Source organism: Neoarthrinium moseri (assembly GCF_022829205.1).
Source record: "Neoarthrinium moseri strain CBS 164.80 chromosome Unknown scaffold146_Wmoseri_CBS_16480, whole genome shotgun sequence".
NCBI classification, from domain to species: Eukaryota; Fungi; Ascomycota; class Sordariomycetes; order Amphisphaeriales; family Apiosporaceae; genus Neoarthrinium; species Neoarthrinium moseri.
Window position 1 is genome coordinate 1 of NW_026055260.1, and position 24,339 is coordinate 24,339.

The following is a 24,339-nucleotide window of genomic DNA, read 5'->3' on the forward strand; positions in this document are numbered from 1 at the left end:
TCTTTTTTTTTTTTTTTTTTTTTTTTTTTTTTTTGCTTGTAGTCCTTTCTATAAGAAAATCAACCTCCAAGTGGATGTCAACTATAGTAAGTCTGTCTTTTTGCTATCTTATCTACGGAAGCATTATGTACCACCGAACAGCCAGGCTGTTTCTCGTTAGCGCCAATTATGACGGGTAGCGGAGATGGACTAGACACCGCCAACCAACAATCCTGTCCTGTCTTCCATGGGTTTTGAAAGCGCCTAGTCGTCATCCAGTAAAGTCTCTCCTAGCATTGAAGATGAAATCCATGCGGCTGGCTCACCCGGGGAATTATGGTTCATGGCGTTGAATCTATATGCGCCTGTGACTGTTGTGCTCTTGCATCTCTTATTCAGCTCACATGGTGAATGGGCGCATTTGCCAAAGTTGACTCTACTTATCCCATATCTACCCCATCATTCTCGATCAAGGCCCATCAAGCCGTTTTTCCTCTCTAGTGCGGCAGAACTAATTGCTAACCTAACTAATTCAAAAAGTTCTCATAATGCTCCTGCTCATATGGTGGGAATCACAACCGGCGGGTAGTTACAAGAGTCGCAAAAAAGAAAGAAAAAGGGGAGGGGAGCTAATAATTGTTTGGCCTAGTCTTTCCTTCTTGTTGCGTTCCGTATACCTGCGCCATAACTACTGACAGCACGAAACCACCAGTTTATGCGTCGCTGGTATCATCCGTGCATATTTCCTGGTCTAGCTAGATAGGGGCGTCATCGACTGCCATAAGATTATATTGAACTCTTATGTAGATTAACGAGCTTCCTGCCATCCGTGATTTAAGTTGCCGAAGAAACTCGAGCCGAGAATTTCTGCAACGAACACTCGCCAAGACCAAAAAGCAACAGGGTCTCTGCAATTCTTCGGGTGATAGTCGTGCACTCAGTTATGCTGCCGAATACATAAAAAGTATGGAAATTTAGAGTTCCATAGTGCGGGTTCATTATAATAGGTTGAAGGTACCGTACGTTGTAATGAACGAAAGTCTAATGGCGTTGCATTAACGCTTACATCACCTAAGCGGTCGCTTGCACTAAAAACAGTTAGCAGCTCTTCCTGCTTCCTGCTGTCAGCCTACTAATCATAGTTTCCACCGAGCAACAAACTGTTTCTTTTGCCCGGCAGAACGTCTATTATTTATGATCTCCCAAAGATCTTAGAATTCTCGGAAGGAATTGATAGAAGAAATAATTCCGCCCAAGACGCCTCGAGCTTAGCTAGGGATTATGAAGATACCATCGCGTGTTGCCAAGCAGCGCCGTTTCTGTTGAGGTTCCCTCTAATAGCACCTTACACATGCACCTACTTGCCGCTAAGCTATCACAATGACAATTACTCGGGCCAGGGTTCCTGTATGGTTTGAAGCCACCCTAACAGCAAAAGGTTACTACCGAAATAGTCTCGCAAACAGGCCCCGCATTGGAGTGCAATTGACCTATCACACCTTAGTCTTCGATGACGCAAAGGGTCGTGACTCGACAATCCCGGCACTTTGAGTGCTCACTTCAATAATGACCGCCTTATATAACAACGTATTTTTTCTGATCCCGACATCCTGGCTGCAGCATAATTGATGTTCCATTTGTGTTTCGTGGATTTTCGGCGTTGTGGGCAACCTTTCCAACTTGCAACATCTTAAGACGACGCTCGATATCGATATCTGCGGAAAAGATGCGTTTTCCTTCGCCGGAGGTAATGGCCTCGTGGCCAAAGCCCAACTATGAGAATCCGGAGAATCGGGGCCCGGCACTTTTGATTGTCGAATTAGTTGCGTTGCCGCTTGCAATCATTTGTGTGGCTTTGCGATTATACGTTCGAGTCCATTTGATCAAGGGAAGCGGCTGGGATGACTGGCTCATGGTGGCCGCCGTATTCTTTTGTTGTGGCGTGACGGTGTCTGTTATACTCGGTAGGTGAAACTACCCAGACAGGACCAAAACTTGGATTTGGGCAATTATTTTGACATTGCAATAATGCTGATGATGACTAACATAAAATCAAACAGCTACTCAACTATATGGCTGGAATATCCATGTCTGGGACTTAACATTCAAAGAGATCGTTCAGGGTCGTAAAATCTCAATAGCTGGGCAAACAATCTTTGTCTTCGCGTCCGGTCTGGTAAAGCTCTCGATTTTGGTCAGCTATTTGCGTATTGCGGTCCCTGGATCTCTGTTCAGGCAGGTGACTTGGGCCACCATTGGAATCGTAACTGTTGCGATACCTGTGTTCCTGCTGCTACTATGGCTGCAGTGCATGTAAGTCATCTCTCTCTCTCTCTCTCTCTCTCTCTCTCTCTCTCTCTCTCCCTGTAATGATGAAGCTTGGTGACGATCGGAGAAAGGAAAGCTCACCTATGACTGACAGACCCTCCACGTCGTATTGGAACCTCTTTGCACCGGAGCGAGACTGTATCCCGGAGGCACCGCCATTAATGGGCCAGACGATTGTGACAGTTATTACCGACTTTGTCGTATATATTTTGCCGATGCCGACGCTGTGGGCTCTTAAATTGCCCCTGACCCAACGCATAGGCCTGATGACAGTCTTTGGCTTGGGTTCCGTTGTAGTGGTGGCCGGGTGCATGCGCTCGTACTGGATCTACCACGTCGAGGTGCAGACATACGATGTGACGTGGGAGGGCTTCTACCTCTGGATCTGGGCCGCGGTCGAGGTGAACCTGAGCGTCATTTGCGGTTGCGCGCCAGTGCTCAAATCTCTTTTGTTTGGTGTTTCTCAGGGCAAGGTCTCGCAGTATACCACCAATTTTGGCGAGAACAGTTTCGATTATTCCAAACTCCCCAGAATACCACGGGCCAATATGGGCACGTCGAAGAGGAACGACGGTATCAATACATTCATCATGCTTGATAGCCTCAAGGCTGCAGAAGGGGACTTCGATACTACTGCTACCGTATCGAGACCCTCCAATGCAGCGGCTCCAGGCATTGTGGTCTATCGGGCTACCAAAGAAGGGTATCAGAATTTATTCTAGGAATGGGATCCATATTTATCTGGCCGTCTGCTGAGGCGGCCAGAAGCGGGGGCTGGCCAAAGAAAAGAACTCTCGCAATGAGTTGTAATAGGGCAGCATAGTCGTGACAACCAGAATGATAAAATCATTTTGAGATCGTCACCGGCTGTTGCCACAAGTTCTATAGTACCTAGCGTGAATACGGGGCATGCTACGCACAGCCGGAACAGGCAATGGTGAAGTAAAATGGCTAGATTGACTCTTATGAAGAGTTTGCAGCGGAAGGTCTACTTTATATACTAATAGTTCGAGAATCGATTATCCTACCGTTCCTATGCAGTTACTCGCTTTTCCTACGGTCATCATCATCATCACCCTGCAGAGAAGCGATCATGATGCTAACGGGAAGGACCTGTTAATAGACGAATAGAGAGCTGCGCATCCTAAAAAGCGCAGTACATGGAGAAGTACCTAGTAAGAGGCTAATTACTCGAAGTACTTGCTATTTCTTCTACAGTATGAATATATGCACTCGAAGCCATCTTCGGCATTCCGGCAAATGATGTCTTATATTCGCAAATACTGCAATATATGAGTCCTAAGATTTTCACTGGACAAACGTCCATCCTTTCTTAGCGTCGTTGGCCATTATGTTTAGTGCAGACCACAAGGCCCTAGCCATCCAGGTTTCGGCGTACAACTGGAGCATTGCCGCATAGGCATAACGCCGGACTTGGGGCGTCATAGCTTCCTTCTGTGTCTCGCCTCTGTCTAGCCCTTAGCGCTCGAAATCTATCGCCGTCTTTGAAACGGACAACATCCCCTGCTTATAATACTGGGACTTCCCAGGCCTTCGAGGTACTGCAGCACATTGATTCCAGGCTTTAGGTTTTGAGGCTGCACTCAATAGTCTATAGACACTCTTTTGTAGATACTCTTCTGTCCGAAGGACAACAAGGGTTTACATGTCGTGGAGCTTCCCTGACCGTGGTTTAGTGTACCAAACTGTCGGAATATGAACGTTGCAACGAGAAAGTAACACAAGTGACGATGCCAGACGGATCCTGTGCCTCCATGACACTTCCAACATTGGCCGAAGAACCTCTACTCACGCCACATTCACTCTCGAACGAAGCAGAACAAATTTCACAACAACATGAAACCAACCATGCACACTGGAAGCGCTGTGAAGGAGCATAAATCGGTTGGACACTTACAAGTGTACTGCTGCCACTACGGTATGGGTGCACTTTGGAACCTCAACATCGGACCTCCCGGCTAGCTTTTCAGATCCTGTTGTCATCAAAATAGCCGATGCATCGCCAGCAGACAAAAAATGATATCGTTATTACAACGCACGAGTCACGAGTCATGTTGCCAGGACTGGGACATGAACAGATTGCTATTTGGGTGTTTCCAATGCCTACTGACAGGCGTGGATACAAAGGCAGAGACAAAAGTATGCGACCATGGATTTCTAGGCCTCGTGCATTTGGGGGCAAATTTTTTCCGTTTTCTGTCAAGCGTGCTCGCTCGCTCGCCCATGAGGCGCACGGCATGCGTTCATTGCAACGGTCACCAACCACTCGACGAAATACCGGGACATGGAGCTGCAAATGCTCTTTTATGTGGAGCCTAACGATCTGCCAGGCTGGGGTCTGGATTTGGGCTGGAATTGCAGTTGCAGTCCTGTGTTTGTCCTTAGTTACCCAAGGATACAGAAGGATATCGTGTTGGTCATCGTCAAACCTGGTCGACTTCGCGATAGTTTCAGGCCACGCTGCGTATCGCCGATTCGCGCCCGCACATACCGGCTCTCGGGGCAATCCTACAGCATTTCGATTTCAGACCGGCCAAATTTGTACCAACATGGCTGGCGGTGGAGATGAACAAGAACTCTGGTCTGGGATTTCGAGCCCAGCTTCTGGCGCTAGAGGAGACATTTTGATGCTAGAATTGGAACGAAGATAATCAGTATATGGGAGAATTCTCTGGTACAAAGCTTGGCCATTGAAAGTAGAGCAGCAGCACAGCGGAATGTGGCCTCAAGATCTGCATCACCAAAATCATATCCCTGTACTGTTGCACTTTACCTGGCTAAAAGACCGTGCGATATTTGTTATTGCGATACCAAATGCATGCATGAGGTAGAATTCTTATTCATCCATTGGCCTTGATTAGACGATCCAAACCTTGGCGCTGACATTTATGTGCCTCGGCTAGACTCAATTGGTCTTATTATTCATAAGCAGTTTAGCCAGCCAAAGTCGGCACTTATCTATTATACTTTAGATTCGATAGTACATGATTCGTTATTACTGTAGAAACATTTCTGGCGCTAAAGTTAGACCTAAGGCATGCATCGTACGATATTCACTTGGTAGCCAGGCCAAGCCCGGCGTAGTAAGTGGGCGCCTAGCAAGCAACAGTAGCACTGGTTACGCCGCTTTAGAAAAGCTAAGACCAAACGTTTAGGCATGTTCCGGGGTTTTGATAACATATCCTTGATCGACTTGTCTTCTTCAAGGCGCTGAGCTAGGTCAATTGATGGTTGGCATCGGCGGTGGCGCCCCAAGTCAAAGGCACGATATCCGGCTGGGCGATATCGTCGTGAGCTCACCCGATTCGGGAATCGGGGGCGTGCTTCAATACGATTTCGGCAAGACTGTTCAAGACGAGAGCTTCAAGGTGACTGGACACCTAAATCAGTCGCCGCAGTGCCTATTAAGGGCGATACCCCTCCTTGAGGCTGATTACGACGATACCCCTCCTTGAGGCTGATTACGAAAGCGATGGCAACGGTATCGATACGAGAATCGCCCGTATTCTCGAGACGAAGCCACGGCTATGTGTGGCGCTACGCATTTGGTTGAGAGGGCTGAACGATCCGGCGAAGAAGATAGTCCTATAATCCACTATGGAACTATTGCTTCAGCAAATCAACTTATGAAGGATGCGAATCTGCGCGACAAGCTTTCGGCCGAGAGTAATATCCTGTGTTTCGAGATGGAAGCAGCTGGGCTGATAAATCACTTCCCTTATCTGGTTGTTCGTGGTATCTGCGACTATTCCGATACCCACAAAAACAAGCAATGGCAAGGCTATGCGGCAATGGCCGCGGCTGCCTATGCCAAAGATCTTCTCAAAGGATTTCTCTAAATAAGGTTGAAGCCGAGAAGAAACTGGTCGAGGTTCTTCCCGACGGTATGTAGTCTTCCGACATAAGAATGGTCCTCGTCCTGATAAATCAAAAGTTGATTCCAAGCTTGAGAGTATCGATCTGAAGATGGAAATCACGCACGCTGAGATCGAAAGTATGCGTATAGATACACATTCCAACGACATCAGGCAATGGCTAGCCTCACCTGACGGTTCCTCCAATTTCAACAAGGCCATCAAGGTTCGTCATCCAGGCTCTGGTCGACTCGATATCCTGCTCTGGCCGACTTGTTACCAGGAGGTGCATCTTGACCTGTACAGAAAGGTCTTGGTTGACACTGCCCAACTAAGCCAGCAATTCGCCTCGTGGCGTGCATTCGTCCAGCGCATCAAGAACGATCCATACTTCTCCAAGGTTGCCTATCATTTCGGTGAAAGCCTTCTGTAAAGAATCAAAACTCGGCTGCACTTCTCCGTTCTGGTAAGCAGACGAGTAGAGAGAGTCGAGATGCTTTCGAGCAGCATCATTCTGGTGGTAGATTTGCCGTACGAGTGAGCGGAGTGCGTTCTCGAAGGACTGCTTTCGACTGTTTGTGAAGTCGAAGTAGAAGTAGAGCAGCGTCTGTGCATGACTCTGGCTTTTTTGCAGGTCCTCGATGACAGTAGACGTCAGGATGGTCTTGCCACATCCAGGGATGCCGTGAAGCCAAAGAAATGAGGTGTCTCCCGTCTTCCACGTCGTGTATGCCTCACTTTCAAGCAATTGGCGGCCATCAAACGTTACGCAAGTGGCGACCAGATTATCGCTATACGAAACGATTTGCTAGAGGCGGATATCCGAAACTACGTGCAGGATAGAGTTCGGGAGCACGAAGGTCTTAGTCGGTGGCGTGGACACAAGGAGATTCAAGACAAGATTGAGGCTAGTCTGCTCGAGAAAGCCAACGGAATGTAAGAGGCTTGAGTTCAACTTCAGTGTTGTGCTCCGTTGCTAATTTCGAATAGGTTTCGCCGGGTGTCATGTCAGCTTGACGCTCTGGAAGACTGCTTAGAACGGAAAGCTCTGCTAAAAGCACTTCAAAGCCTGCCACAAACGCTGGACGAGACGTACGAGCGGATATTGGCAAACGTACCTTCAGCCCATATACACCACACAAGACGGATTCTGCAGTTTCTAACATATTCCGAACGACCGCTGCGACTGGAGGAGGCGGTCGATGCAATTGCCGTCGATGTCGGAGAGGGTGTAGCTCGGGGGTGTCGATTTGATCCCAACGACAGATTGCCAGTTCCCCGAGAGATTACCCGGTATTGCTCAAGCCTTGTCGTGCTTATTTCAAGACAGGGTAGATACGGCGAAGAGCAAGAGGTAACAGAGATCCAGCTAGCGCATTTCTCCGTCAAAGACTACCTTACCTCGGATCGTCTAGACAGTCAGACTGCTCTATATTTGCAGGAGACGGCTGCCCACAGCTCCGTTGCTGAAGTTTGCTTAGCATATCTATTGGAATTTGAAGAAGTCGAAACAACGAGAGAGATCAAACAGGTTTCTCCCTTTGCCCAATATTCAGCACGATACTGGGTGAGCTATGGTGTTGTGGGCGAGAAAAATAGCGAACATGTATTCAAGCTCGTAGGAGAGCTCTTTTTAAGCCGATTACTACTCAAAAGTTGGTGTCGTCTGTATAACCCGGACAGGCCTTGGGAAGATGAACTTGGAAGGGATAACATAGCACCCGCCCTGTACTACGCCTCACTCATAGGACTATCACGATGTGGCAGCATGTTGCTGAGCCAGGGAGCCGACATTAATGTCCAGGGCGGACATCACGGCAACGCTCTGCAGGCCGCTTCATTTGGAGGACACCGAGAAATCGTACAGCTGCTGCTCGACAAGGGAGCCGACGTTAATGTGTCCCAGGACGCTTTAACTCCACTATTAGTAGCTGCTAGACAGGGTCACGAAAACATAGTATGCCTTCTTCTTGCCGCTGGCGCAAACCATCGAGTAACGGATAGTTTTGCTCGAACGGCTTTTACGTACGCAGCAATTCATGATTCCTTCAGAGTGGTAGACATCCTACTTGGGAAACCTGGACTTAACATTAATACGAAAGATCACTGGGGTGCAACGGCAATCTCCTTCGCTGCTCGGCTTGGACTCTCAAAATCTTTCGAAAAGATCGCGACTATGCCTAGTATTAACTTGCACGCGGGAGAGAATTTTGGTCGGACATCTCTTTGGTGGGCTCAGAAGCAAGGGCATATCGACATTGCAAGTGATATTGTCGAGCATATCCGCCTATGGACGAGGACCCGACACGACCTCGAAGGCTAGCTATAATCGGAGAGCCCATGAAATTTCCAAACGATTTTTCGGAAGAAGGGTTTTGTGATGTCTGCATGGCCTCTTTGGATGATTCATGGTATAGGCGTGCCGACTGCGAACGTGGCACTTATGCCATATGTCTGGAATGTCACGGATTAGGTGCCCGTTGTCTCGGAACATCCCACACATTATCGTTGCAGGAATATTAGCAACGTGTATAAATTCAGATATATTATTCAGCATAAACAAACACCTTTAACCCGGCGTTGAAAGGAACTACGAAATCCAATAATTTACAGAGATTGCATGGTTTCCGTCTGTGCAGGACTGATCACAATCGACGAAGCGAGCAGCGTTGTCCGATTAGTGCGTTATACGACACAAAAATACTTTGAAAACATGCAAAACAGATGGTTCCATGCAGCGACGTTTTAGAGTCAGGGTCGATAGGACGCGGCAGAGAAGCTAGACGCGGAAGTGATGGAGACGAGCAAGCAAAAACTAGGAGCCGATCATCCTTCCACGCTGACCAGCATGGCTAACCTTGCTTTTACTTGGGAAAGGCAATGCCGATGCGTCGAGGCTATCGATTTAATGCAAGAATGTGTCGATCGTCGCCAGATTGTCCTGGGCATTAATCATACTCATTATGTTTCGTCTCATAACACGTTGGATAGTTGGATATTAGATCATAGAGATAGTTATAACAACTATACTAAGGAAGAGTAATTATAGGACTGATTCACAAGTGTAGTCGTCAAGGCTTGATTGGCTGCTGTATAGGTAAGATAGATGCTTAGATTGATCACTAAGGTAATAACTGTCTATGTAGATTAAGAAATCCGTCCGTTATATACCCATTCATTCCCTCACTAATGTTTGCTTGGATCACCTACGTTGGTTGGTGATCCTGCACTACTGGAATGCTGGATCATTACCAAGACCTAGTGATCCAAGTTGATCACGTGACCTTAGCTGAGGGCCCGGCTCCGTGGCCGTGTCCCCATCTTCCTGCATTTGTCTTTGGGCGGCAAGGGTGCATGTTCGTAACATCAATCTTCAGCTTCGACCTAGTTCGTGGCATTCGGGACGCGGAAGTTCTAGTATATAATTTGGCTGGAAGTGGTATTATCTGCGGCCTGTACTATGGAAAGATTTCTTTAGTGGTTCAGGAAAACAAACCTGTGTTAGCACACTAAAAAAAGCCATCCTACGGAGATAAGGCCAGGGATACAGCCTAGCCGCAGCTGCCAGCAACTGATAGTTCGAAAAAGAACCGCACACTAATAAATACTGTCGCACTTAGCTGAGTAAGGTCTGTAGCTGATCCTTAAGATGCTCTGTGAAATGGGAAAGAAACAATCCGAAGACGTTGTTTCTCCCACTTTTAGATCGTAAAAGTGATGTTCGATAATCAATCAATTAATGGCTTTTGCTCCCCATATACAATTGCATAGCTGAATTTGGCGCTTTAGCGCTCAGCATTGAGCTGGATTGGGATGCCTAGTTGAGGCTGGGGACATGGCTTTTGGATCATTTTGTTGTTGGTGTGAGACGGCCACGTTCTCGAATTTGATTGGAGCATAGTGAAGCTCAGTCAGGTCCAGCGAGCGTATCAAGAACTATCACATAACGCTCGAATGTCTGTAATTTCCACTTAAATGCTTAGCGTTATAATCGGACAGCTACCCCACCACTAGCGCGGTGCAAGAGCTACAGATTACCGTGTCACAGGTTGTCGCGAGAACGGGCCACTTTCACCAGGTAGACATGTCCTGTGGCCGCCCGCCCAGTAGTCGGATCGGTGACGAATTGATGACTGTGTAAGTCTTTGATGTCCCTGGTCCCTTCTAAGTGTTCTTTTCCGTGTTCAAGTCGGTGGTTGTGGCATGGACAGAAGTGTAAAAACGAGCACGTTTGAACTTTTTGGCAGAGAAGCAGGGTTTGGCCAAGCACGGCCGTTGCGACAAACGTGATATTTCTGTGTAAGACGTTTTTAGATCTTTGCTATTTATTGCCATAGTCGACATGAAACTGCAGACGAAAGTTCGAAAATGAGTCTTTCCGCAACCCCTTGATATTTGCCATTCTGAAATGATCATAATGTTCTATCTAATGGTCGTATGTCGGAAGGACGTCCACTCTAGAGTGTTAGAGGCGCAGTGGTTGTTGTCGAGATACTCTTCTGTCACAGGATACTCTTCTGTACTGTAATTGGATACTCTTCTGTAATAGGATACTCTTCTGTAATGGGATACAGTACAGAGACCAGCAAAATTGGCTTCTTGTTTTGTCTTTCTTCTCTCGTCTTTGAGCACGGACGATCCATATTCTGCGCCGACCTATATGTACCGTGACCAGGCCCACTTAGTACTGTCATGAATGAGTACTTCAGTCAGCCAAAATCGGCTCTGGTCAACAAGCAATTCTCTACTTTCAGCTTAAGTGCCACTGGCTTGCCGAAGTACTCATTGATGACAATGCCAGGTGGGTCTGGCTGATGTACATGAATGTCAGCGCCGGATATGGATCGTCCGTCCTCAAAGACAAGAGATGAGGACAACAAGTACATAGAAGCCGATTTTGATTGTCTCTGTAACCTAGAACACTATTCCGGAAGGGTATCTTAGCACAAAACAGTATTCAAGGCACAGAAGAGTAGCCCAGCATAGAAGAGTATCCTAGCACAGAACAGTGTCCCATCACAGAAGAGTATCCAAGGCGCAGAAGAATAACCCAATATCCCAAAGTAGTATCTAAGTACAGAAGAGTATCCTAGCATCCCAGAAGGGTTACCCAGAACTGAAAGGACAGAAAAATATCCTGGCGTCTATAGAATTGATTGAGCTCAGCCCCATGCCTCGAGCCTGGAATCAATGTGCTACACCGCTTTGTATTTGAAGAATACGCACCCGTCCATTCCAAGGTATGTATTTCAAGAGAAGGAAAACAGAAAAGGGTTGAAATGGATGCGAGAAGTCGACACGGTAGCCGACGGGATACTCTTCTGTCATGTTCATTTTGAAGTACTCTTGTGCTTTTGGGTACTGTTCTGTGACGAGATACTCTTCTGTGTTGGGATACCCTTCTATCCTACACACAATAAGGATTCTCTTCCGGAATTGTATAAAATAAAAAAGACCTTGCAAGGGACAGATGCATATTTTTCGAAGCAAAGGCGGTATTCCATCGTAGCCGAATATGGCCATCAGACCGCATCGATCAGATCAAAACCTTGTTGTTGCAACACTTACAGTCCAGGCTGAAATAGAGAGGCATTGTAGACTCTGCGGACGAGGGAGCATGATATCGATTAGACACTTGTAGGTGGACAGCTGCCATCACAATTACAGAACAGTATCCTGGTACAGAACAGTGTCCCATTACAGAACAGTAGCCTATTACAGAACAGTATCCTGGCACAGAACAGTATCCCATTACAGGAAAATCAGTCGACAGGGCAAGTTGAGCACCTGACTGGGACAAAGTCCAATGGGTTACGACACATCCGAATCATGGCAACGACTGTGTGTGGTTGACGAAAATTGTCGAATAGTCAAGGATATTGCGTAAGGGTTTCTTTGCTTCTTGATATCAATTAGGCTCAGAGAGTATGCAAACAATGTTACGCGTCTGTACGAGAAAGCCGATTCGCATCCCACAAGATCATTCGAGCAGAAAATCAAGTTCCTTTAGTACAATATCCCTCGCTAGGTATGGTTGGGCGTGCTTTCGGATTTCATCACGAAGCTTCCCAGATCCCGACACTAGTTCGTACTTGGTGAGCTCGATTCAGTTTTCATACGTGACTCGAGCGGCAACTTACCAAGAATAAGCATTGCGCTCTCATCTACATCTTCCTTTTGGTCTTCGTCCCCCAGTTCTACAGCACTGTGCTTCTTGCGGACTACTGGCTCCCAAAAGTTCTTTGATACTACTTTACTGATGAGTCGCTTCATATCTGGAGCGTGATTATATATACTAATCCGATGACCGGAAGGACGGCTTATGAGCTCCTGTTCGAAAAAGATCGAAATCGTAAACATCTAGATTAACAAGTTTAGTTAAATGGACTATTGGCGGTCGAGATATGACAGGGGCAATGGAAAAACTAACATAGCTTTGATCCTCCTCCAAGTTGTAGTTCAAGAATTTCAGGAGCGAATGGATATGATCTGACAACGGTGAGTATGGATCCGGCACCGGTCTGCTGCTTGAACTTACCGAGTTCTCTCGTGGTCCTGGGAAGCCATTGTCGCGGTCCTGCTGTCGCAATTGATGTTCGAGTAGGAAGCAGCGTCGCGGCGCCCGGTAATCTTAAGAAGGTCGGCGAGAGGAATGCAAGGTGGGACACTCTGGATCGTCGCTGGATGGAATACGAATGGTCGCGACGGTCGTAGGGGGTGGTCGAGTGATGTTTGACGGCGTGATGCGCGACGTGGTAAGAGGGAAAAAAGAATGCTTGTCGTGCGTGAAGCTGACCGAAGTCAAATGGGTAGAAGCCTGAAGTCGGGCTCCCAATACAGACACGGGGCCCCGTCGATATTATATAAGCATGCCCTGCGCGCTGGCACCAGTAATCAAGAATAAAAGTAATTTCAACCATTTTCGCATTGCACTTATTTTCGTATTGCAAATCTTTTCTTTTTCGCATTGTAACCATTCTGTAACCATCTGCTTAAGCCATGCTTTCAGAACAGAATATAGATAACCCGAGAGATGCTTTTGCAACTCTTTAACTATATCGCACCTAGCAAATCTATATACTGGTCCGCCTCCTTGGGCACCTTGTATACCTGGCGAAAGAAGAGATTAATAATCTCCTTATAGTTATGCGTTAAAAAATCGCGAATATATTGAGGGACACGGTGGCGGTATAGATATTCAAGCAACAGCGGTCTTTGTATGATTGATTTATAGGTTTTTAATATTGCATATGCAGATTTCGGCTTATTTTATGGTTACATGATGGTTACAACGCGAGAAGTAGTTATTGCGATTCAAAATATTTATATTAGTTATATCTAAATGCGAATATCTTGATTACTGGTGCCAGCGCGCAGGGCATGCTTACATAATATCGACGGGTCCGTCGATATTAAATTGACGGGGCCCCGTGTCTGTATTGGGAGCCGCTTAGAAACGAAGGGGGGCCACTGAATCTGGCGGAAAGATCTGGAAGGTGGGGCTCAAGTGCGCTGGGATTGGGCGCCCTGGCAACCGGCAGCTCCCGGGCGGTGGGGCAGCGCTGGGCGACGAAGTGAAGTGCAGGTGGGGTCCAAATCGACAGTGGGCTGAGCAATACGCTGGGGCTTTGGCAGCAGCACGGTCGTGCACGTTGCATGTCACACTTACGATTGCTCCTAGGTAGGCGGGAGGGATGGTCTGTCGTTTGACGATGGAGCTGGGAACTGTGGTCGAGCTTTGGAACGCAGCAAGGACTGCTGTCAGTTGTGAAAAGGTCGACACGAATGGTTTGCAGATGTGATGAACAAGCGCACAAGAACCGCTGCAATGATCAAATAAATATTGACAGACGCTGAAAGAAAGACTGCGCCCGAAACGCCAATGTCCAGTTTCTTAGTTGGGAGGGCATCGGGGTGTCGGGGCAGAACAATCTAAATTCTGACAGCACAAAAAGATCAAAACCTTATAGTACCATTGTCCTGTTGTGACCCAATACCATTCCATCAGGACTTGGTCTTGTTCTTAATCATCATCGGGCAATCGCATGAGGCCGGTCCGTCAACCAAGCCTCTGCAGCTGTGACTATAAACACTGTACCAACTCGTCCTCACGTACTCGACAGGAAATGTCCACAGTTGGAATGCGACTTTGTTCGCACAATAAGTCGAGGTGTGCACAATATGGGTATATTCATTTAACATTGTCATTAACATGCAGTCGTTAGCTGCAGCCTGCAAGTGCACGTTCGATCTTATGTGCCAATAAATCACAACAGCCCGTCCTCGCTTCCCCGTTTCAACGCTAACGCTTAACACGACGTATGAGCCAAACAACGCCGAAGCTACCCACGACTACCAGATCATGTAGTGAAGTCTTGTCCTTCTTCCAAACGTTAATCAAAAATGAGAACAAATCACCAATGTGCTTTTCGCTATGAGCGAACTCCAAACGCCCTAAATCAAATCCCTTTTGAGCGCCGCGAGAAAGTGATGATGCCACTGCTTATGATGACGGTGATGTTGGTGGCGAAAGTGACGGCAGATGGGACAGCTGTATGGCGTTCTTGGTGTCTCGTGATGGCGATGATGTTCTAATTTGTGCCGGGATCTGTAAATCCTCCAGCTCCTGTACCAAGGCGGGATGCGTTTCTCCCCCAGCGGAGAGCTCTCCAGGCCTCGAGTTCGTCCTGCCCGCCTGTGCCTGAGCTTCCCATTCTTTCCAATCACCGACGATCGTCGGAAGCTCCGGTACCTCGGGGTGTTCGTCGTCATCATCCACCACGCGAGAGCTCCGTGCAGTGTCGAGCATGTGTGTGTCTCGCGAGGCGATGCTGTGAAGAGTCGATCGGCTGGCGAGAGACTTGCGAATCATGAAGCTGCGCTCTGTTTCCTCGGCCTGTTGCCTTTCTTCTGGAGTCATGGTCTTTCGCTTCCGGTCGACCTGGTGTCGACTGCTAATGATGGGCAGATCCTCTTTGGGGGACCGCCTCCGTCTCATGACATATAATGCTGTGAAGGCTACTATCGAAGCGACGACCAACACAGCTATAATGATGGCCACAATGGTCCATGTCGAGAGTGATAGATCCTCTCCACGTTTATGTAAGAAATACATCCCGGTGGACAGAGAGTTCCTGTTTGGCTATAATTAGGGCGCCATCCCGGCCAAGGGTGGGTAAGAATGAAGTTAATGGATATATATATGAACAGATATAACGGTTCGAACTAAGGCAGTCCACCCGGCGAGAGGGGATGGAAAGTTAGGTTGCAAAAAGAAGATCCCAGCGGAACGGGCGCAAAGACCTACGGTACAGGCTGTGACGAGGGAGCGGGAGACCCCAACAACTTATGAATCTGGAATTCCGAATACTCAATCAACGCCAGTCAGCCCGCCCCACTCTTTAACATACCATACCACCATACAGAACTCGCGTCGCGGTGCCGTATACTAGTGGTTGCACAGCATTATTGGTTCCCGGGGTACGTAATATAGGCTGACCGAGGGAGCGAGCGAGCGAGCAGATCAATGACTGTTATCGCAATGCATTGCATGCATGAAGAGGGAGCCGGGGCATACGAGACAGCCCGTTGACGCGCCCCAATCCAGACCGGGTAGAGCGTCCCATGTGGCCGAACCAGCCAGCCAATCTGAATTACCCATGCGCGAGGGCCGCGCAGCCCAAGCGGAAAAAGACTACACCAGAACATAAAATTTTACTCATATATGTCTCGGTGCGGCACCGGGGATCCCGTATTGTCCACTGGATCAGTCGGGGAGTCAAGATTTGGAACCTCGTCTAAGGTAAGCAGAGGTAAGCACTGAGAATCGCTGTCGGCTGTCTTTTCGAGGAATAAGAAAACGAACCTTTTTTTTTTTTTTTTTTTTTTTTTGGAGGGGCCGGTTCTTCTTTCCTGGACCACAAAACGTTCCACTAGGCATCATTCCTCGTGTTTTCAATGGGGCATGCCGATGCTATAATTGGCCCAGAATGGAGAGCATTGAAGATCAAGGGTGCACAACCTCCCTGACGAGAAGGGCAAACCTTGTTATAGAGTCCAAAGTCAAAATGCGCATAACAGCAGCCGGCAATGGGACGATCTCTTCTGACTCTCGTCCTTTCGCCCTTCTCGCTCGAAATAAAGAGTAGGATAGCAGCGATGGGATGGGATCCCAGAGTGCGACGATCTACCGCCGCTGCGGGCTAAGCGGGAGGGCTAAAGCCAAGGGCAAACGCGCTTGCGGGGACTTATTGGGCCGATGCTCTCAGTTGGGGCAATTGGGTTGGCAGTTGGGGTCCTTCCATGCGTCCGTCCCTCTAGCGATCTTTCATGATTGCCCTGCCTTTACTGCCCAGTTACAGAATAATTGCAGGGATGAAAAAGCCCCTCCCAAGCTCCAACGACATTGAAGTGCTGCAATGCTACACATATGCACCGAAAGAAAATAATTAAACGCCAAGCACCTGTTCCAGTACGAATTGGAAGGCGCATGGCATTTTCCCCAAGTTGCGGGAAGGAACCAACCCCCCCCCCCCCCCCACACCGAAAGGATTTCGGATTGAGGATGCCTTTCGCGAGGTTGATCAGTAATTGACCGACCATCAGCCCATTCTCGCACTTGTCATTATATTGACTTTTTGCTTATTGCGCATGTGTCAATCCGTCAAAACGACATATCCTGAAGAAGGTTGAAGCCTCTTGCAGCGCACAGCTATGCAATGCCCCCCTGTGCACCTGATTGGTTCAGGTCCAACTTCAGCTTCAGGTAAAGGGCACGACTCCAGCGAACAGACGACGCCTCACCGCAGCCGAAAGCATGCAAACGCAATGCATTTCCTTGGAATGCAGGCTCTATCACATACATGGCAAACAAATATTTACGCAGGGCACAACTAGGTAAACCCTGCTGGCTTCATTTTTTGGTGCAACTCAGCTACAGGATGTACAGATGTGCACATTCACAGGGTTTGTTTTTTCCCCCCTGCCGCGATCCCTCTCGGCTGTGCGGATTCGGACCTGCGACAACTATTCCTAATCTGTGCCATGCGCTACCAAAGGATTCATGACCTCGCAAAAATCGACGTCATGTCCAATGCAAATCGAAATTTTGTATGATCACCACACTTTTAGCGTACAGACAAACGGGCAGAAGGATATTTGCTCATCATCTATCACCGGACGGCGCCTTTCTCCTTGAATGCGGCGCTCGAATCCCAATACATCGCGCAGCACTTCATCCGTATGCTGACCCAAGGTCGGAGGAGGAGTGCGGATCCTGGGCTCGCTTTCGCTATATTTAACAGGCGTGTTGACCATCTTGATGGGACCGCATTGGTCGTGCTCTATCTCGACAACTATGTTCTTCGCAAGCGCGTGCTCGTGCTGGAGCGTTCCCTGCACGTCATTGACGGCCGCATATGGCATACCCGAGCCCTCGAACACCTCTAGCCATTCCTGCGTCGTCTTCTGGGTCGTGATCGCCTCGATCTGCCCTTCAAGCTCGACACGATTGGCAACTCTTTGGGCGTTGACTGTGTACTTGGGGTCCGTCTTCCACTCTGGACGTCCCACACCGTCACACAGGATTCCAAACAGGCGGTCATTACCACCCCCTAGCAAGATATCACCGTCGCTTGTCTTGAATGACTTGTAGGGGACGATCGATGCTGTCTCGGTCAGTGTCTCACTCAGGCTTTACACCCCATGCAGGTGGTTCAACTCACGATGTGCCGTCCCCCACCTTCCGGAGTCTTTCTTCCCGTTGATCAGACAACTGCTTGCAATGTTGGCGAGCGTTGCGGTCTGGCAGTCGCTGAGAGCCACATCAATATGCTGACCTCTTCCCGTCTTTCCTCTCGCGAGCAGGGCTGCCATGATGGAGTTGGATGTGTACAGGCCGGTGGTCAGATCGGTGACAGCGACGCCCAGCTTGACCGGAGGCCCATCTCGGCTGCCAGTGATATGCATCAGGCCAAACTCGGCTTCCACCATGACATCGTAGCCAGCCCGGCTGGAATACGGGCCAGTCCGACCATAGCCCGTGATACTCGCATAGATCAGGCCTGGGTTGATCTTGCGTAACGTGGCATAGTCCATGTTGTACTTGGCCAGGCTACCGGGTAGATAATTCTCAACGAGGACATCGCATTTCGCAGCGAGCTCGTGCAGAATCTCAACGCCTTCGAGGTGCTGAAACGACAGGCCAAGAGACTTCTTGTTGCGGTTCACGGCGAGGAAGTATGCCGACTCTCCCGGACCCTGCAGCTGTGAGTCGGAACTGTAAGACGCATAAGGTGGCCTCCATGCCCGCGTGTCGTCTCCCCGCGTGGGATGCTCAATCTTGATCACTTCGGCGCTTTGTAAGGCGTGAGCAAAATGGCATGCAGCTTTTGCGGAAGTACCTGACAGGTTTGACATGCAACTTACCCAAGGTCGCCCAGGATCTGCGTACAGTATGGCTGTAAAGTCCAAGTCAACAATCGCCCATGCAGTTTATTCTATGCCCTTGTTGCTTTTTGCTGCTTCAGCTCGCAGGCTGGTGATATTCGACCACCGGCTCATAGCATTGGCTAGTTCCTTCAGGTCCTTCAAACAGAAACTGCAAACGGAAAATATATGAGCAAAGGGCAGAAACTCACCCCAGCCAGGACTCTTGTCATATCCAACACGCGATAGCCCGCCAAGGGCAGATTTGAGATTCCATCATCGACAGCCATGGAGTAGCAGCGACGGCCGACAGTCGCAGCGGCAGCGGCAGCAACCCTTCCATGTCTCGTGGGCAGTCTTCTGGTCACAGTAGCAGAAACAGCCGATGAGACAAAAGCACCGCGGCCTAGGGTGCGAGAATGCATTTCTGCTTTTTATTCCCGCCCTCAAAGAGAGACGTAGACACCCTTTGTCCTTTTTCCCACTTGTGTATTAGTCACACCAGAATCTCCTTTTTGCTGCCAAAGGGAGCTTCCACCGCGTGGCCCGGGCTCTAACAACTTCTTACGTGACGTGACGTAGCTGGGAGAGTTCAGCCACCTGGCGGATATGGTATTAGCTGCAGGTACTCAATATATTCCCGAGTACCATACTGCGATGCCCCTGTCCAGGGTGCATCTGTGGCCGCATAAAGCTTCTTTTTTGTTTTTGTTTTTGATTGTTGACCTACAGTATCATGTCGACACTGTCAGTGTATACGAGGTGCCGCCATGGCGCGGCTGCATTTCATTCATTGCCTTTCGCGGGTCGATGCTTCTTACACGAAGACGCTGTCGAGCAGATAGGCAATGTTCTCCTTGCGGTAGTTGTCTTCGGCGACGTAGGACAGCCCGGTGGCGTTGACGTCGAAGACGAGGTTGTCGGGCGCGTCGAGCGTGTACCGGGGCCAGGCGACACTCTGGACGGTCTCCGAGGCGCCCAGGTTGGGGTCGGCGCCGTGCATGAACGACACCCACATCTTGCTCATGAGGTCGGCCAGCGTCTTGAAGGTCTCGGGCTTGCCCTCGAACGGGTTCGTCGCGTAGCCCAGGCCGTCGGTGTTGTCAAAGACAAAGGCCACCTCTTGGAAGTGCGTCGCGCCGTAGATGGCCGCGATGCCGTTGACGTACACGTTCCATAGGTACGAGTAGACGCACAGCCCAGCGCCGGCGTACGACTCGGCCAGGTGGCGCCTACCAGCGTGCTGCTGATAGTGGCCGGCGAACGCGGCGACGCGCTTGTACTGCAGGCCGTAGGGGTAGGCCGCGGGGCGGTCGGGGTACGAGGCCGGGATGCCGACGGAGAGGTCGTCGGGGTACAGCTCCGTGATGCTGGCGACCTGGTCCGCGCCCAGGCCCAGGCTGGACAGGTAGGACTGGAACTGCTCGGTCGTGTTGATGCCCGTCTTGGCGTAGGCCGTGCCCTCGTCAAAGTTGTTGCCCAACAGCAGGGGCACGCGCGCGAACTTGCCCTCGTTCAGGAGCACGGCGCCCTGTCCGGTTCCAAGGTTCGTCGTGTCTGAACCGTATCCAATACAAGCCTTGCCGTACTGGGTGGCAGACCTCGGCTCCGAGAACGAAGTCTGCAATGGCTGAGGCGCCGCGAACCGAAGCGAGCCTGTCGGTGCTTGGGCATAGGGCATGCCCAAGAAGTACTCCTGGTCGTTGACAGAGTCCGTGACACCGATGTATGTTCCGTTCCTCAGGTTCGCCGTGGGCGTTGTGCACCCGCGCTTTGACGGCTTAGAGCCGTGACCACCGTGGCCGCCGGCCAAGGCCACGCCAGCCAGCGCGGCCAAGAGGATGTTGGACTTGAATCCAGGCATTGTGAATTAAAGTTCAAAAAACAAAAACCCCAAACTAATGTAAGAGATAGATGAGGAACAGTGTGCTGCCGCCTTAAAAGAGTGCCAGTGGTCAGCGGAACGAGAGGATGCCGATCACTACCTTATACCTCTGCCTATCCACGGCCAGCCGGTATATAAAGGAACGTCCTGGCCATCCTCGCAACACGATGGTCGAGTTCCACCATAATAGTAGCAATTCATTATGGAGTATTTTTCTGATTCGCCACAGGACCAATTATGGAGAGGTGCAAAGAGGTTTAGTCGAGTTCCCTAATTTTGAACCCGTCCGAGGATGGGCCCCAATTAATGCAGTTGGTGCACAATTTAGACTACCTCAAAGCCCACCCACCTGCAGAGCGAGATCCTAGGGTCTCTGCCAACTGCGGCTATTCCTGAATCAGGGTCGGTATGCTCTGCTTCCGCCGTGCTGGACAGGAACAACCTTCAATAAACCTGTCGATCTGCTCGGCGATCGTCTCTTCGATCGTCGTTCCCAAGACCGAAAACACGTGAACTCCCGGCTTGGTAGGTTGTCGGCTATCTGTTGTGCTTCGGGCTAACAGGTTGAAGATGCAGGGACGGCAGATGGGCGTACGGGCTGACGGCGCAGCATGACAGATCCGGACGACTTCAGAATCGATAGCATTACAGCTCCTGACAATAAAAATCGATAGCTTGGTATATTCCCCTGCAATTCTCCGTAAGCTGTGCCGTACAGCCTCATAGGCGACATTGGCCATCGGTCCGCCAGTGCCTTAGTCATGAATAGTCAGGACTGCCCGAGTCCACGTCCAACGGTGTGGCGCCGGGGAGTTTACAATACCCCGAGACTGGAAACAGCTGATTCGGCGGATTTGCCGATGGTATTGGGGCCGCCGCGTAACCTGACATGATATCGATCCAGCTATTATGCTATTGCCTCCCGCCGCCAGGTCTATTGTGGGCAGGCTGCAAATCGGGGCTCATAGTAAAGTAAGAGGACGGGGCAATACTTTACAAATCGCAGGGGACGTTTCTCGTCTATGTATGTTCCGCGACCCCTGTAGCTGCAGTAGGGATGGCACTGGGTTGTTTGGAGTTCCAAGGGACTACGGATGGCGCCATGCCCATGGGACTGACTCTAGAGGCTGGGCATGAATTCCCGGAAATGCTTTGAGGGATTTTCCCTATCCCTTCCGAAGAATTGTTCGGGTTTTTCGTATTCCAGTCGTGGACACATACTCCGAGGTTGTCACGATATTTTGCAGAAAAGAAGATTTCAGATAGCCGAGCTCAGTGTGACCTTTGCTTGAAAAACGTCAAATTGGTATCATGTACAGAAATGGAATATTCTAAAACTATTGTGCCGTGTAAAACCCGGCTTCGGGAACTTCAGCATGTCGTCCACTTGTTTTCGTGTAGGCCGACTCCATGGATGCCAGCTCGAACGAGTCTCCGTCAGTCATCTTGCTGACGCGATGGCTCGTCACGTTGACTTCTGCAGTCTTAACTATACCCGCCGTCTTGGGTGGCCTGTCAGTGTGGCTCGACGGGGTATCCTGGAGTGCCTCTTGTGATTCCTGCCATCCGTTTGTTGACATGATGAGTACCGAGTTCCGGCCGTACCCATGGTGTCGGTATTTTGTGCTCCGTTTCGTCTTGTCGATGTTCGTGGATTCGGTGCCCTGGTGGTATCGATTTCCAGTCGATCGCTGCTGCATATAACTGCGATGGCTGGATTTCAGTTCGCGATAAAGCATACGCCTAGAATGTTGTTAGGAATCTTGTTCTAGTGGTGCTTCTCAAGGCGGCAACTTACAAAACTGGGATGCAGGCTGCCATGATCGTGACGGCAGGCTCGGTGAGCGTCCAGATTGTGAGGTCGACACGGTCATACGTGATATCTGTGCTCGTCATGCTAACAACCATGACCGCTTTGACGATTCCGCATACACCGGCGCTGTAAGTACAGTCAGTCTATGTTCAAGCGCAGAGTTGATCTTTCCTGCTTCTTACATGGCACCCAAGCTCATCGCAACAGCCACTCCAAACTTTTCGCGAAGAAGCATTGACATGGCCATCAAAATCTTCCACGGAAGGAACGCCAGTACAAAATCCAGAATCGACGAGTAGTCTGTAAAATTGCTGTCAGTCGTTGGCTCAATTCTCCAGGTCATTTCCTCAGACTCACAAGCCGCAAAAAGCTGGTACTTCAACAGTGCCTGTTTATCCCAGCATTTTCCCTCCACAGTACTATCCCAGACCCTTTCGACGGGCGTACATTTCGCGAATCCAAAAATCCAGACGAGATTCATCGATACGTTGATGGTAATAATGACAAAGAGAAGGAACCACCTCATCCACTTGTTGATTATGATTCGGTATAGAGTCAGCGCAAAGGACGTTTTGCTGACGCATGTCGAGATGATGCCAAAAGCTGCGACCAAGATTGTGTTGATGTTGATAATCTTGAGATCCTCATGATCTATCGTCGACTGGTGTTTGCCGAATCCGAGGGTGACAATGTAACTCAGTAGCGAGACGGCGACTGTCAATGAAAACTGCCGAGCACAGATTCAAATGTTAGAAGAACAAATCTTTCCCTGTTGCTTTCAAAGCTCGCGGCTTGACCTACCCAGCTGATAATCATCGTGTGGTCGTCCCACCACAAACCCTTTCCTCGCCATAGCTTGCAGTATATCCTCAACGACAAGAACACAGCACTGGCTCCCACCAGCGACCAACACGAGGCCAGCAGGCGGCCACTTCTGTCGTCGCTGTCCATGTTTATCCCAGAGATTCTCACGGAGAGATCTGCATTGTCTGAGTCGAGTGACCCAGGAACTTGGTAGGGCGGATCTCGTGGAGATCTGATCAAGGGTGTCCTTGATCACTTAAGGCTGAAAAGGCTTATGGGCGGCGGCGACGGCACAGAGAGGCACACCCGTATAATATGGAACCTTTCGATGTGGGAATTTTTCGTGCCCGATACAGTTGTGATCAGCGGTTCGCAAGCAGTCTTATTCATCATCGTGACATTGAGCCCGGCGCGCTGGAACTTTGGGACAAATCGCAACAATGATCTGATTTCGGCTGAGACTAGGGATGGGCTAGGGGCCTTGGTCTGCCCCGAGTCATTGCCAACTTGAAACGCCCGCCCAGCGATGTCCGCCAACAGCGGTAGATTGGACGACGAGATCCCACATTGCACATGGGCGTCCGGGGTTCTAGCGTCCGTATATAGTCTAAGCCGTTGACACTATTCCATAAGTGCTAGAGGCGACCGAAATGCTCTTCGGGGATCGGGGCATCAGTATTAGGTAGTGTTAGGGTAAGAAATATTCAGGAAAATTGGCTAAATTCCCACTTGGGGAGAAGCCGTCGACTCTGGCGTACGATAGGGGCCGGAAATCCATCCGAGCTCCCCCATATTCTCTTCCTATTCGGCGGGGCCCGGTTTTGAAAACTACCTAGCAAACTTTAACCGACCATCCCAACTTTTTGCTGCATAATACTAGAAGTATTATAGAAGGAGCCGCGGCGTAGCAGAACTCGTATACCACACGCTGAGACCAATGGCGCAAAGTCAGACGGCGCAAAGATAAGACAGACGAATCAAGACACTTATGGTGTTGCTTGGTACCTAAAGCATAGGAGTCAGGCTCCAGCTCAACAGAAACTCTGTGCTCTCCAAAAGCATATTTTTGACTATTGGGGCCAACCCTGGCCAACTCCGTATTATGGTACGATGTGTCTGGGGGAGGACTCCGGCCGAGCTCCATATTGCAACGGCCTCGGTTACGCTGCCACCCCGGCGGACCCTCTTTGTACACATTTTATGCTGTTCTGGGCGGTCGCTAAGCTGGG

At 49.6% G+C, this 24,339-nt stretch overlaps 7 protein-coding genes across 7 annotated transcripts; 2 read left to right on the top strand and 5 right to left on the bottom strand.

Moving 5' to 3' along the window:
* Positions 1-1,705: 1,705 nt before the first annotated feature.
* Positions 1,706-3,029, top strand: JN550_013826 (uncharacterized protein; the record flags this gene model as incomplete). Its single annotated transcript, XM_049312457.1, has 3 exons — positions 1,706-1,943; positions 2,040-2,292; positions 2,402-3,029. 3 exons carry the CDS (start codon positions 1,706-1,708, stop codon positions 3,027-3,029), a joined length of 1,119 nt encoding a protein of 372 aa, XP_049164199.1.
* Positions 3,030-6,100: 3,071 nt separating this feature from the next.
* JN550_013827 (uncharacterized protein) lies at positions 6,101-8,505 on the top strand (the record flags this gene model as incomplete). Its single annotated transcript, XM_049312458.1, has 4 exons — positions 6,101-6,212; positions 6,263-6,611; positions 6,957-7,118; positions 7,173-8,505. 4 exons carry the CDS (start codon positions 6,101-6,103, stop codon positions 8,503-8,505), a joined length of 1,956 nt encoding a protein of 651 aa, XP_049164200.1.
* A 3,657-nt stretch (positions 8,506-12,162) lies between these two features.
* On the bottom strand, positions 12,163-13,102 carry JN550_013828 (uncharacterized protein; the record flags this gene model as incomplete). The annotated part of the gene is made up of 4 exons (XM_049312459.1): positions 12,163-12,263; positions 12,323-12,542; positions 12,613-12,671; positions 12,721-13,102. 4 exons carry the CDS (start codon positions 13,100-13,102, stop codon positions 12,163-12,165), a joined length of 762 nt encoding a protein of 253 aa, XP_049164201.1.
* Positions 13,103-14,685: 1,583 nt separating this feature from the next.
* JN550_013829 (uncharacterized protein) lies at positions 14,686-15,297 on the bottom strand (the record flags this gene model as incomplete). Its single annotated transcript, XM_049312460.1, has 1 exon — positions 14,686-15,297. The coding sequence occupies one exon, from the start codon at positions 15,295-15,297 to the stop codon at positions 14,686-14,688; it is 612 nt and encodes a 203-aa protein (XP_049164202.1).
* Positions 15,298-17,297: 2,000 nt separating this feature from the next.
* On the bottom strand, positions 17,298-18,898 carry JN550_013830 (uncharacterized protein; the record flags this gene model as incomplete). The annotated part of the gene is made up of 4 exons (XM_049312461.1): positions 17,298-17,848; positions 17,906-18,537; positions 18,609-18,640; positions 18,821-18,898. The coding sequence occupies 4 exons, from the start codon at positions 18,896-18,898 to the stop codon at positions 17,298-17,300; spliced, it is 1,293 nt and encodes a 430-aa protein (XP_049164203.1).
* Positions 18,899-19,425: 527 nt separating this feature from the next.
* JN550_013831 (uncharacterized protein) lies at positions 19,426-20,472 on the bottom strand (the record flags this gene model as incomplete). The annotated part of the gene is made up of 1 exon (XM_049312462.1): positions 19,426-20,472. One exon carries the CDS (start codon positions 20,470-20,472, stop codon positions 19,426-19,428), a length of 1,047 nt encoding a protein of 348 aa, XP_049164204.1.
* A 1,358-nt stretch (positions 20,473-21,830) lies between these two features.
* Positions 21,831-23,257, bottom strand: JN550_013832 (uncharacterized protein; the record flags this gene model as incomplete). Its single annotated transcript, XM_049312464.1, has 5 exons — positions 21,831-22,236; positions 22,292-22,432; positions 22,489-22,606; positions 22,664-23,033; positions 23,108-23,257. The coding sequence occupies 5 exons, from the start codon at positions 23,255-23,257 to the stop codon at positions 21,831-21,833; spliced, it is 1,185 nt and encodes a 394-aa protein (XP_049164205.1).
* Between the last annotated feature and the right edge of the window lie 1,082 nt (positions 23,258-24,339).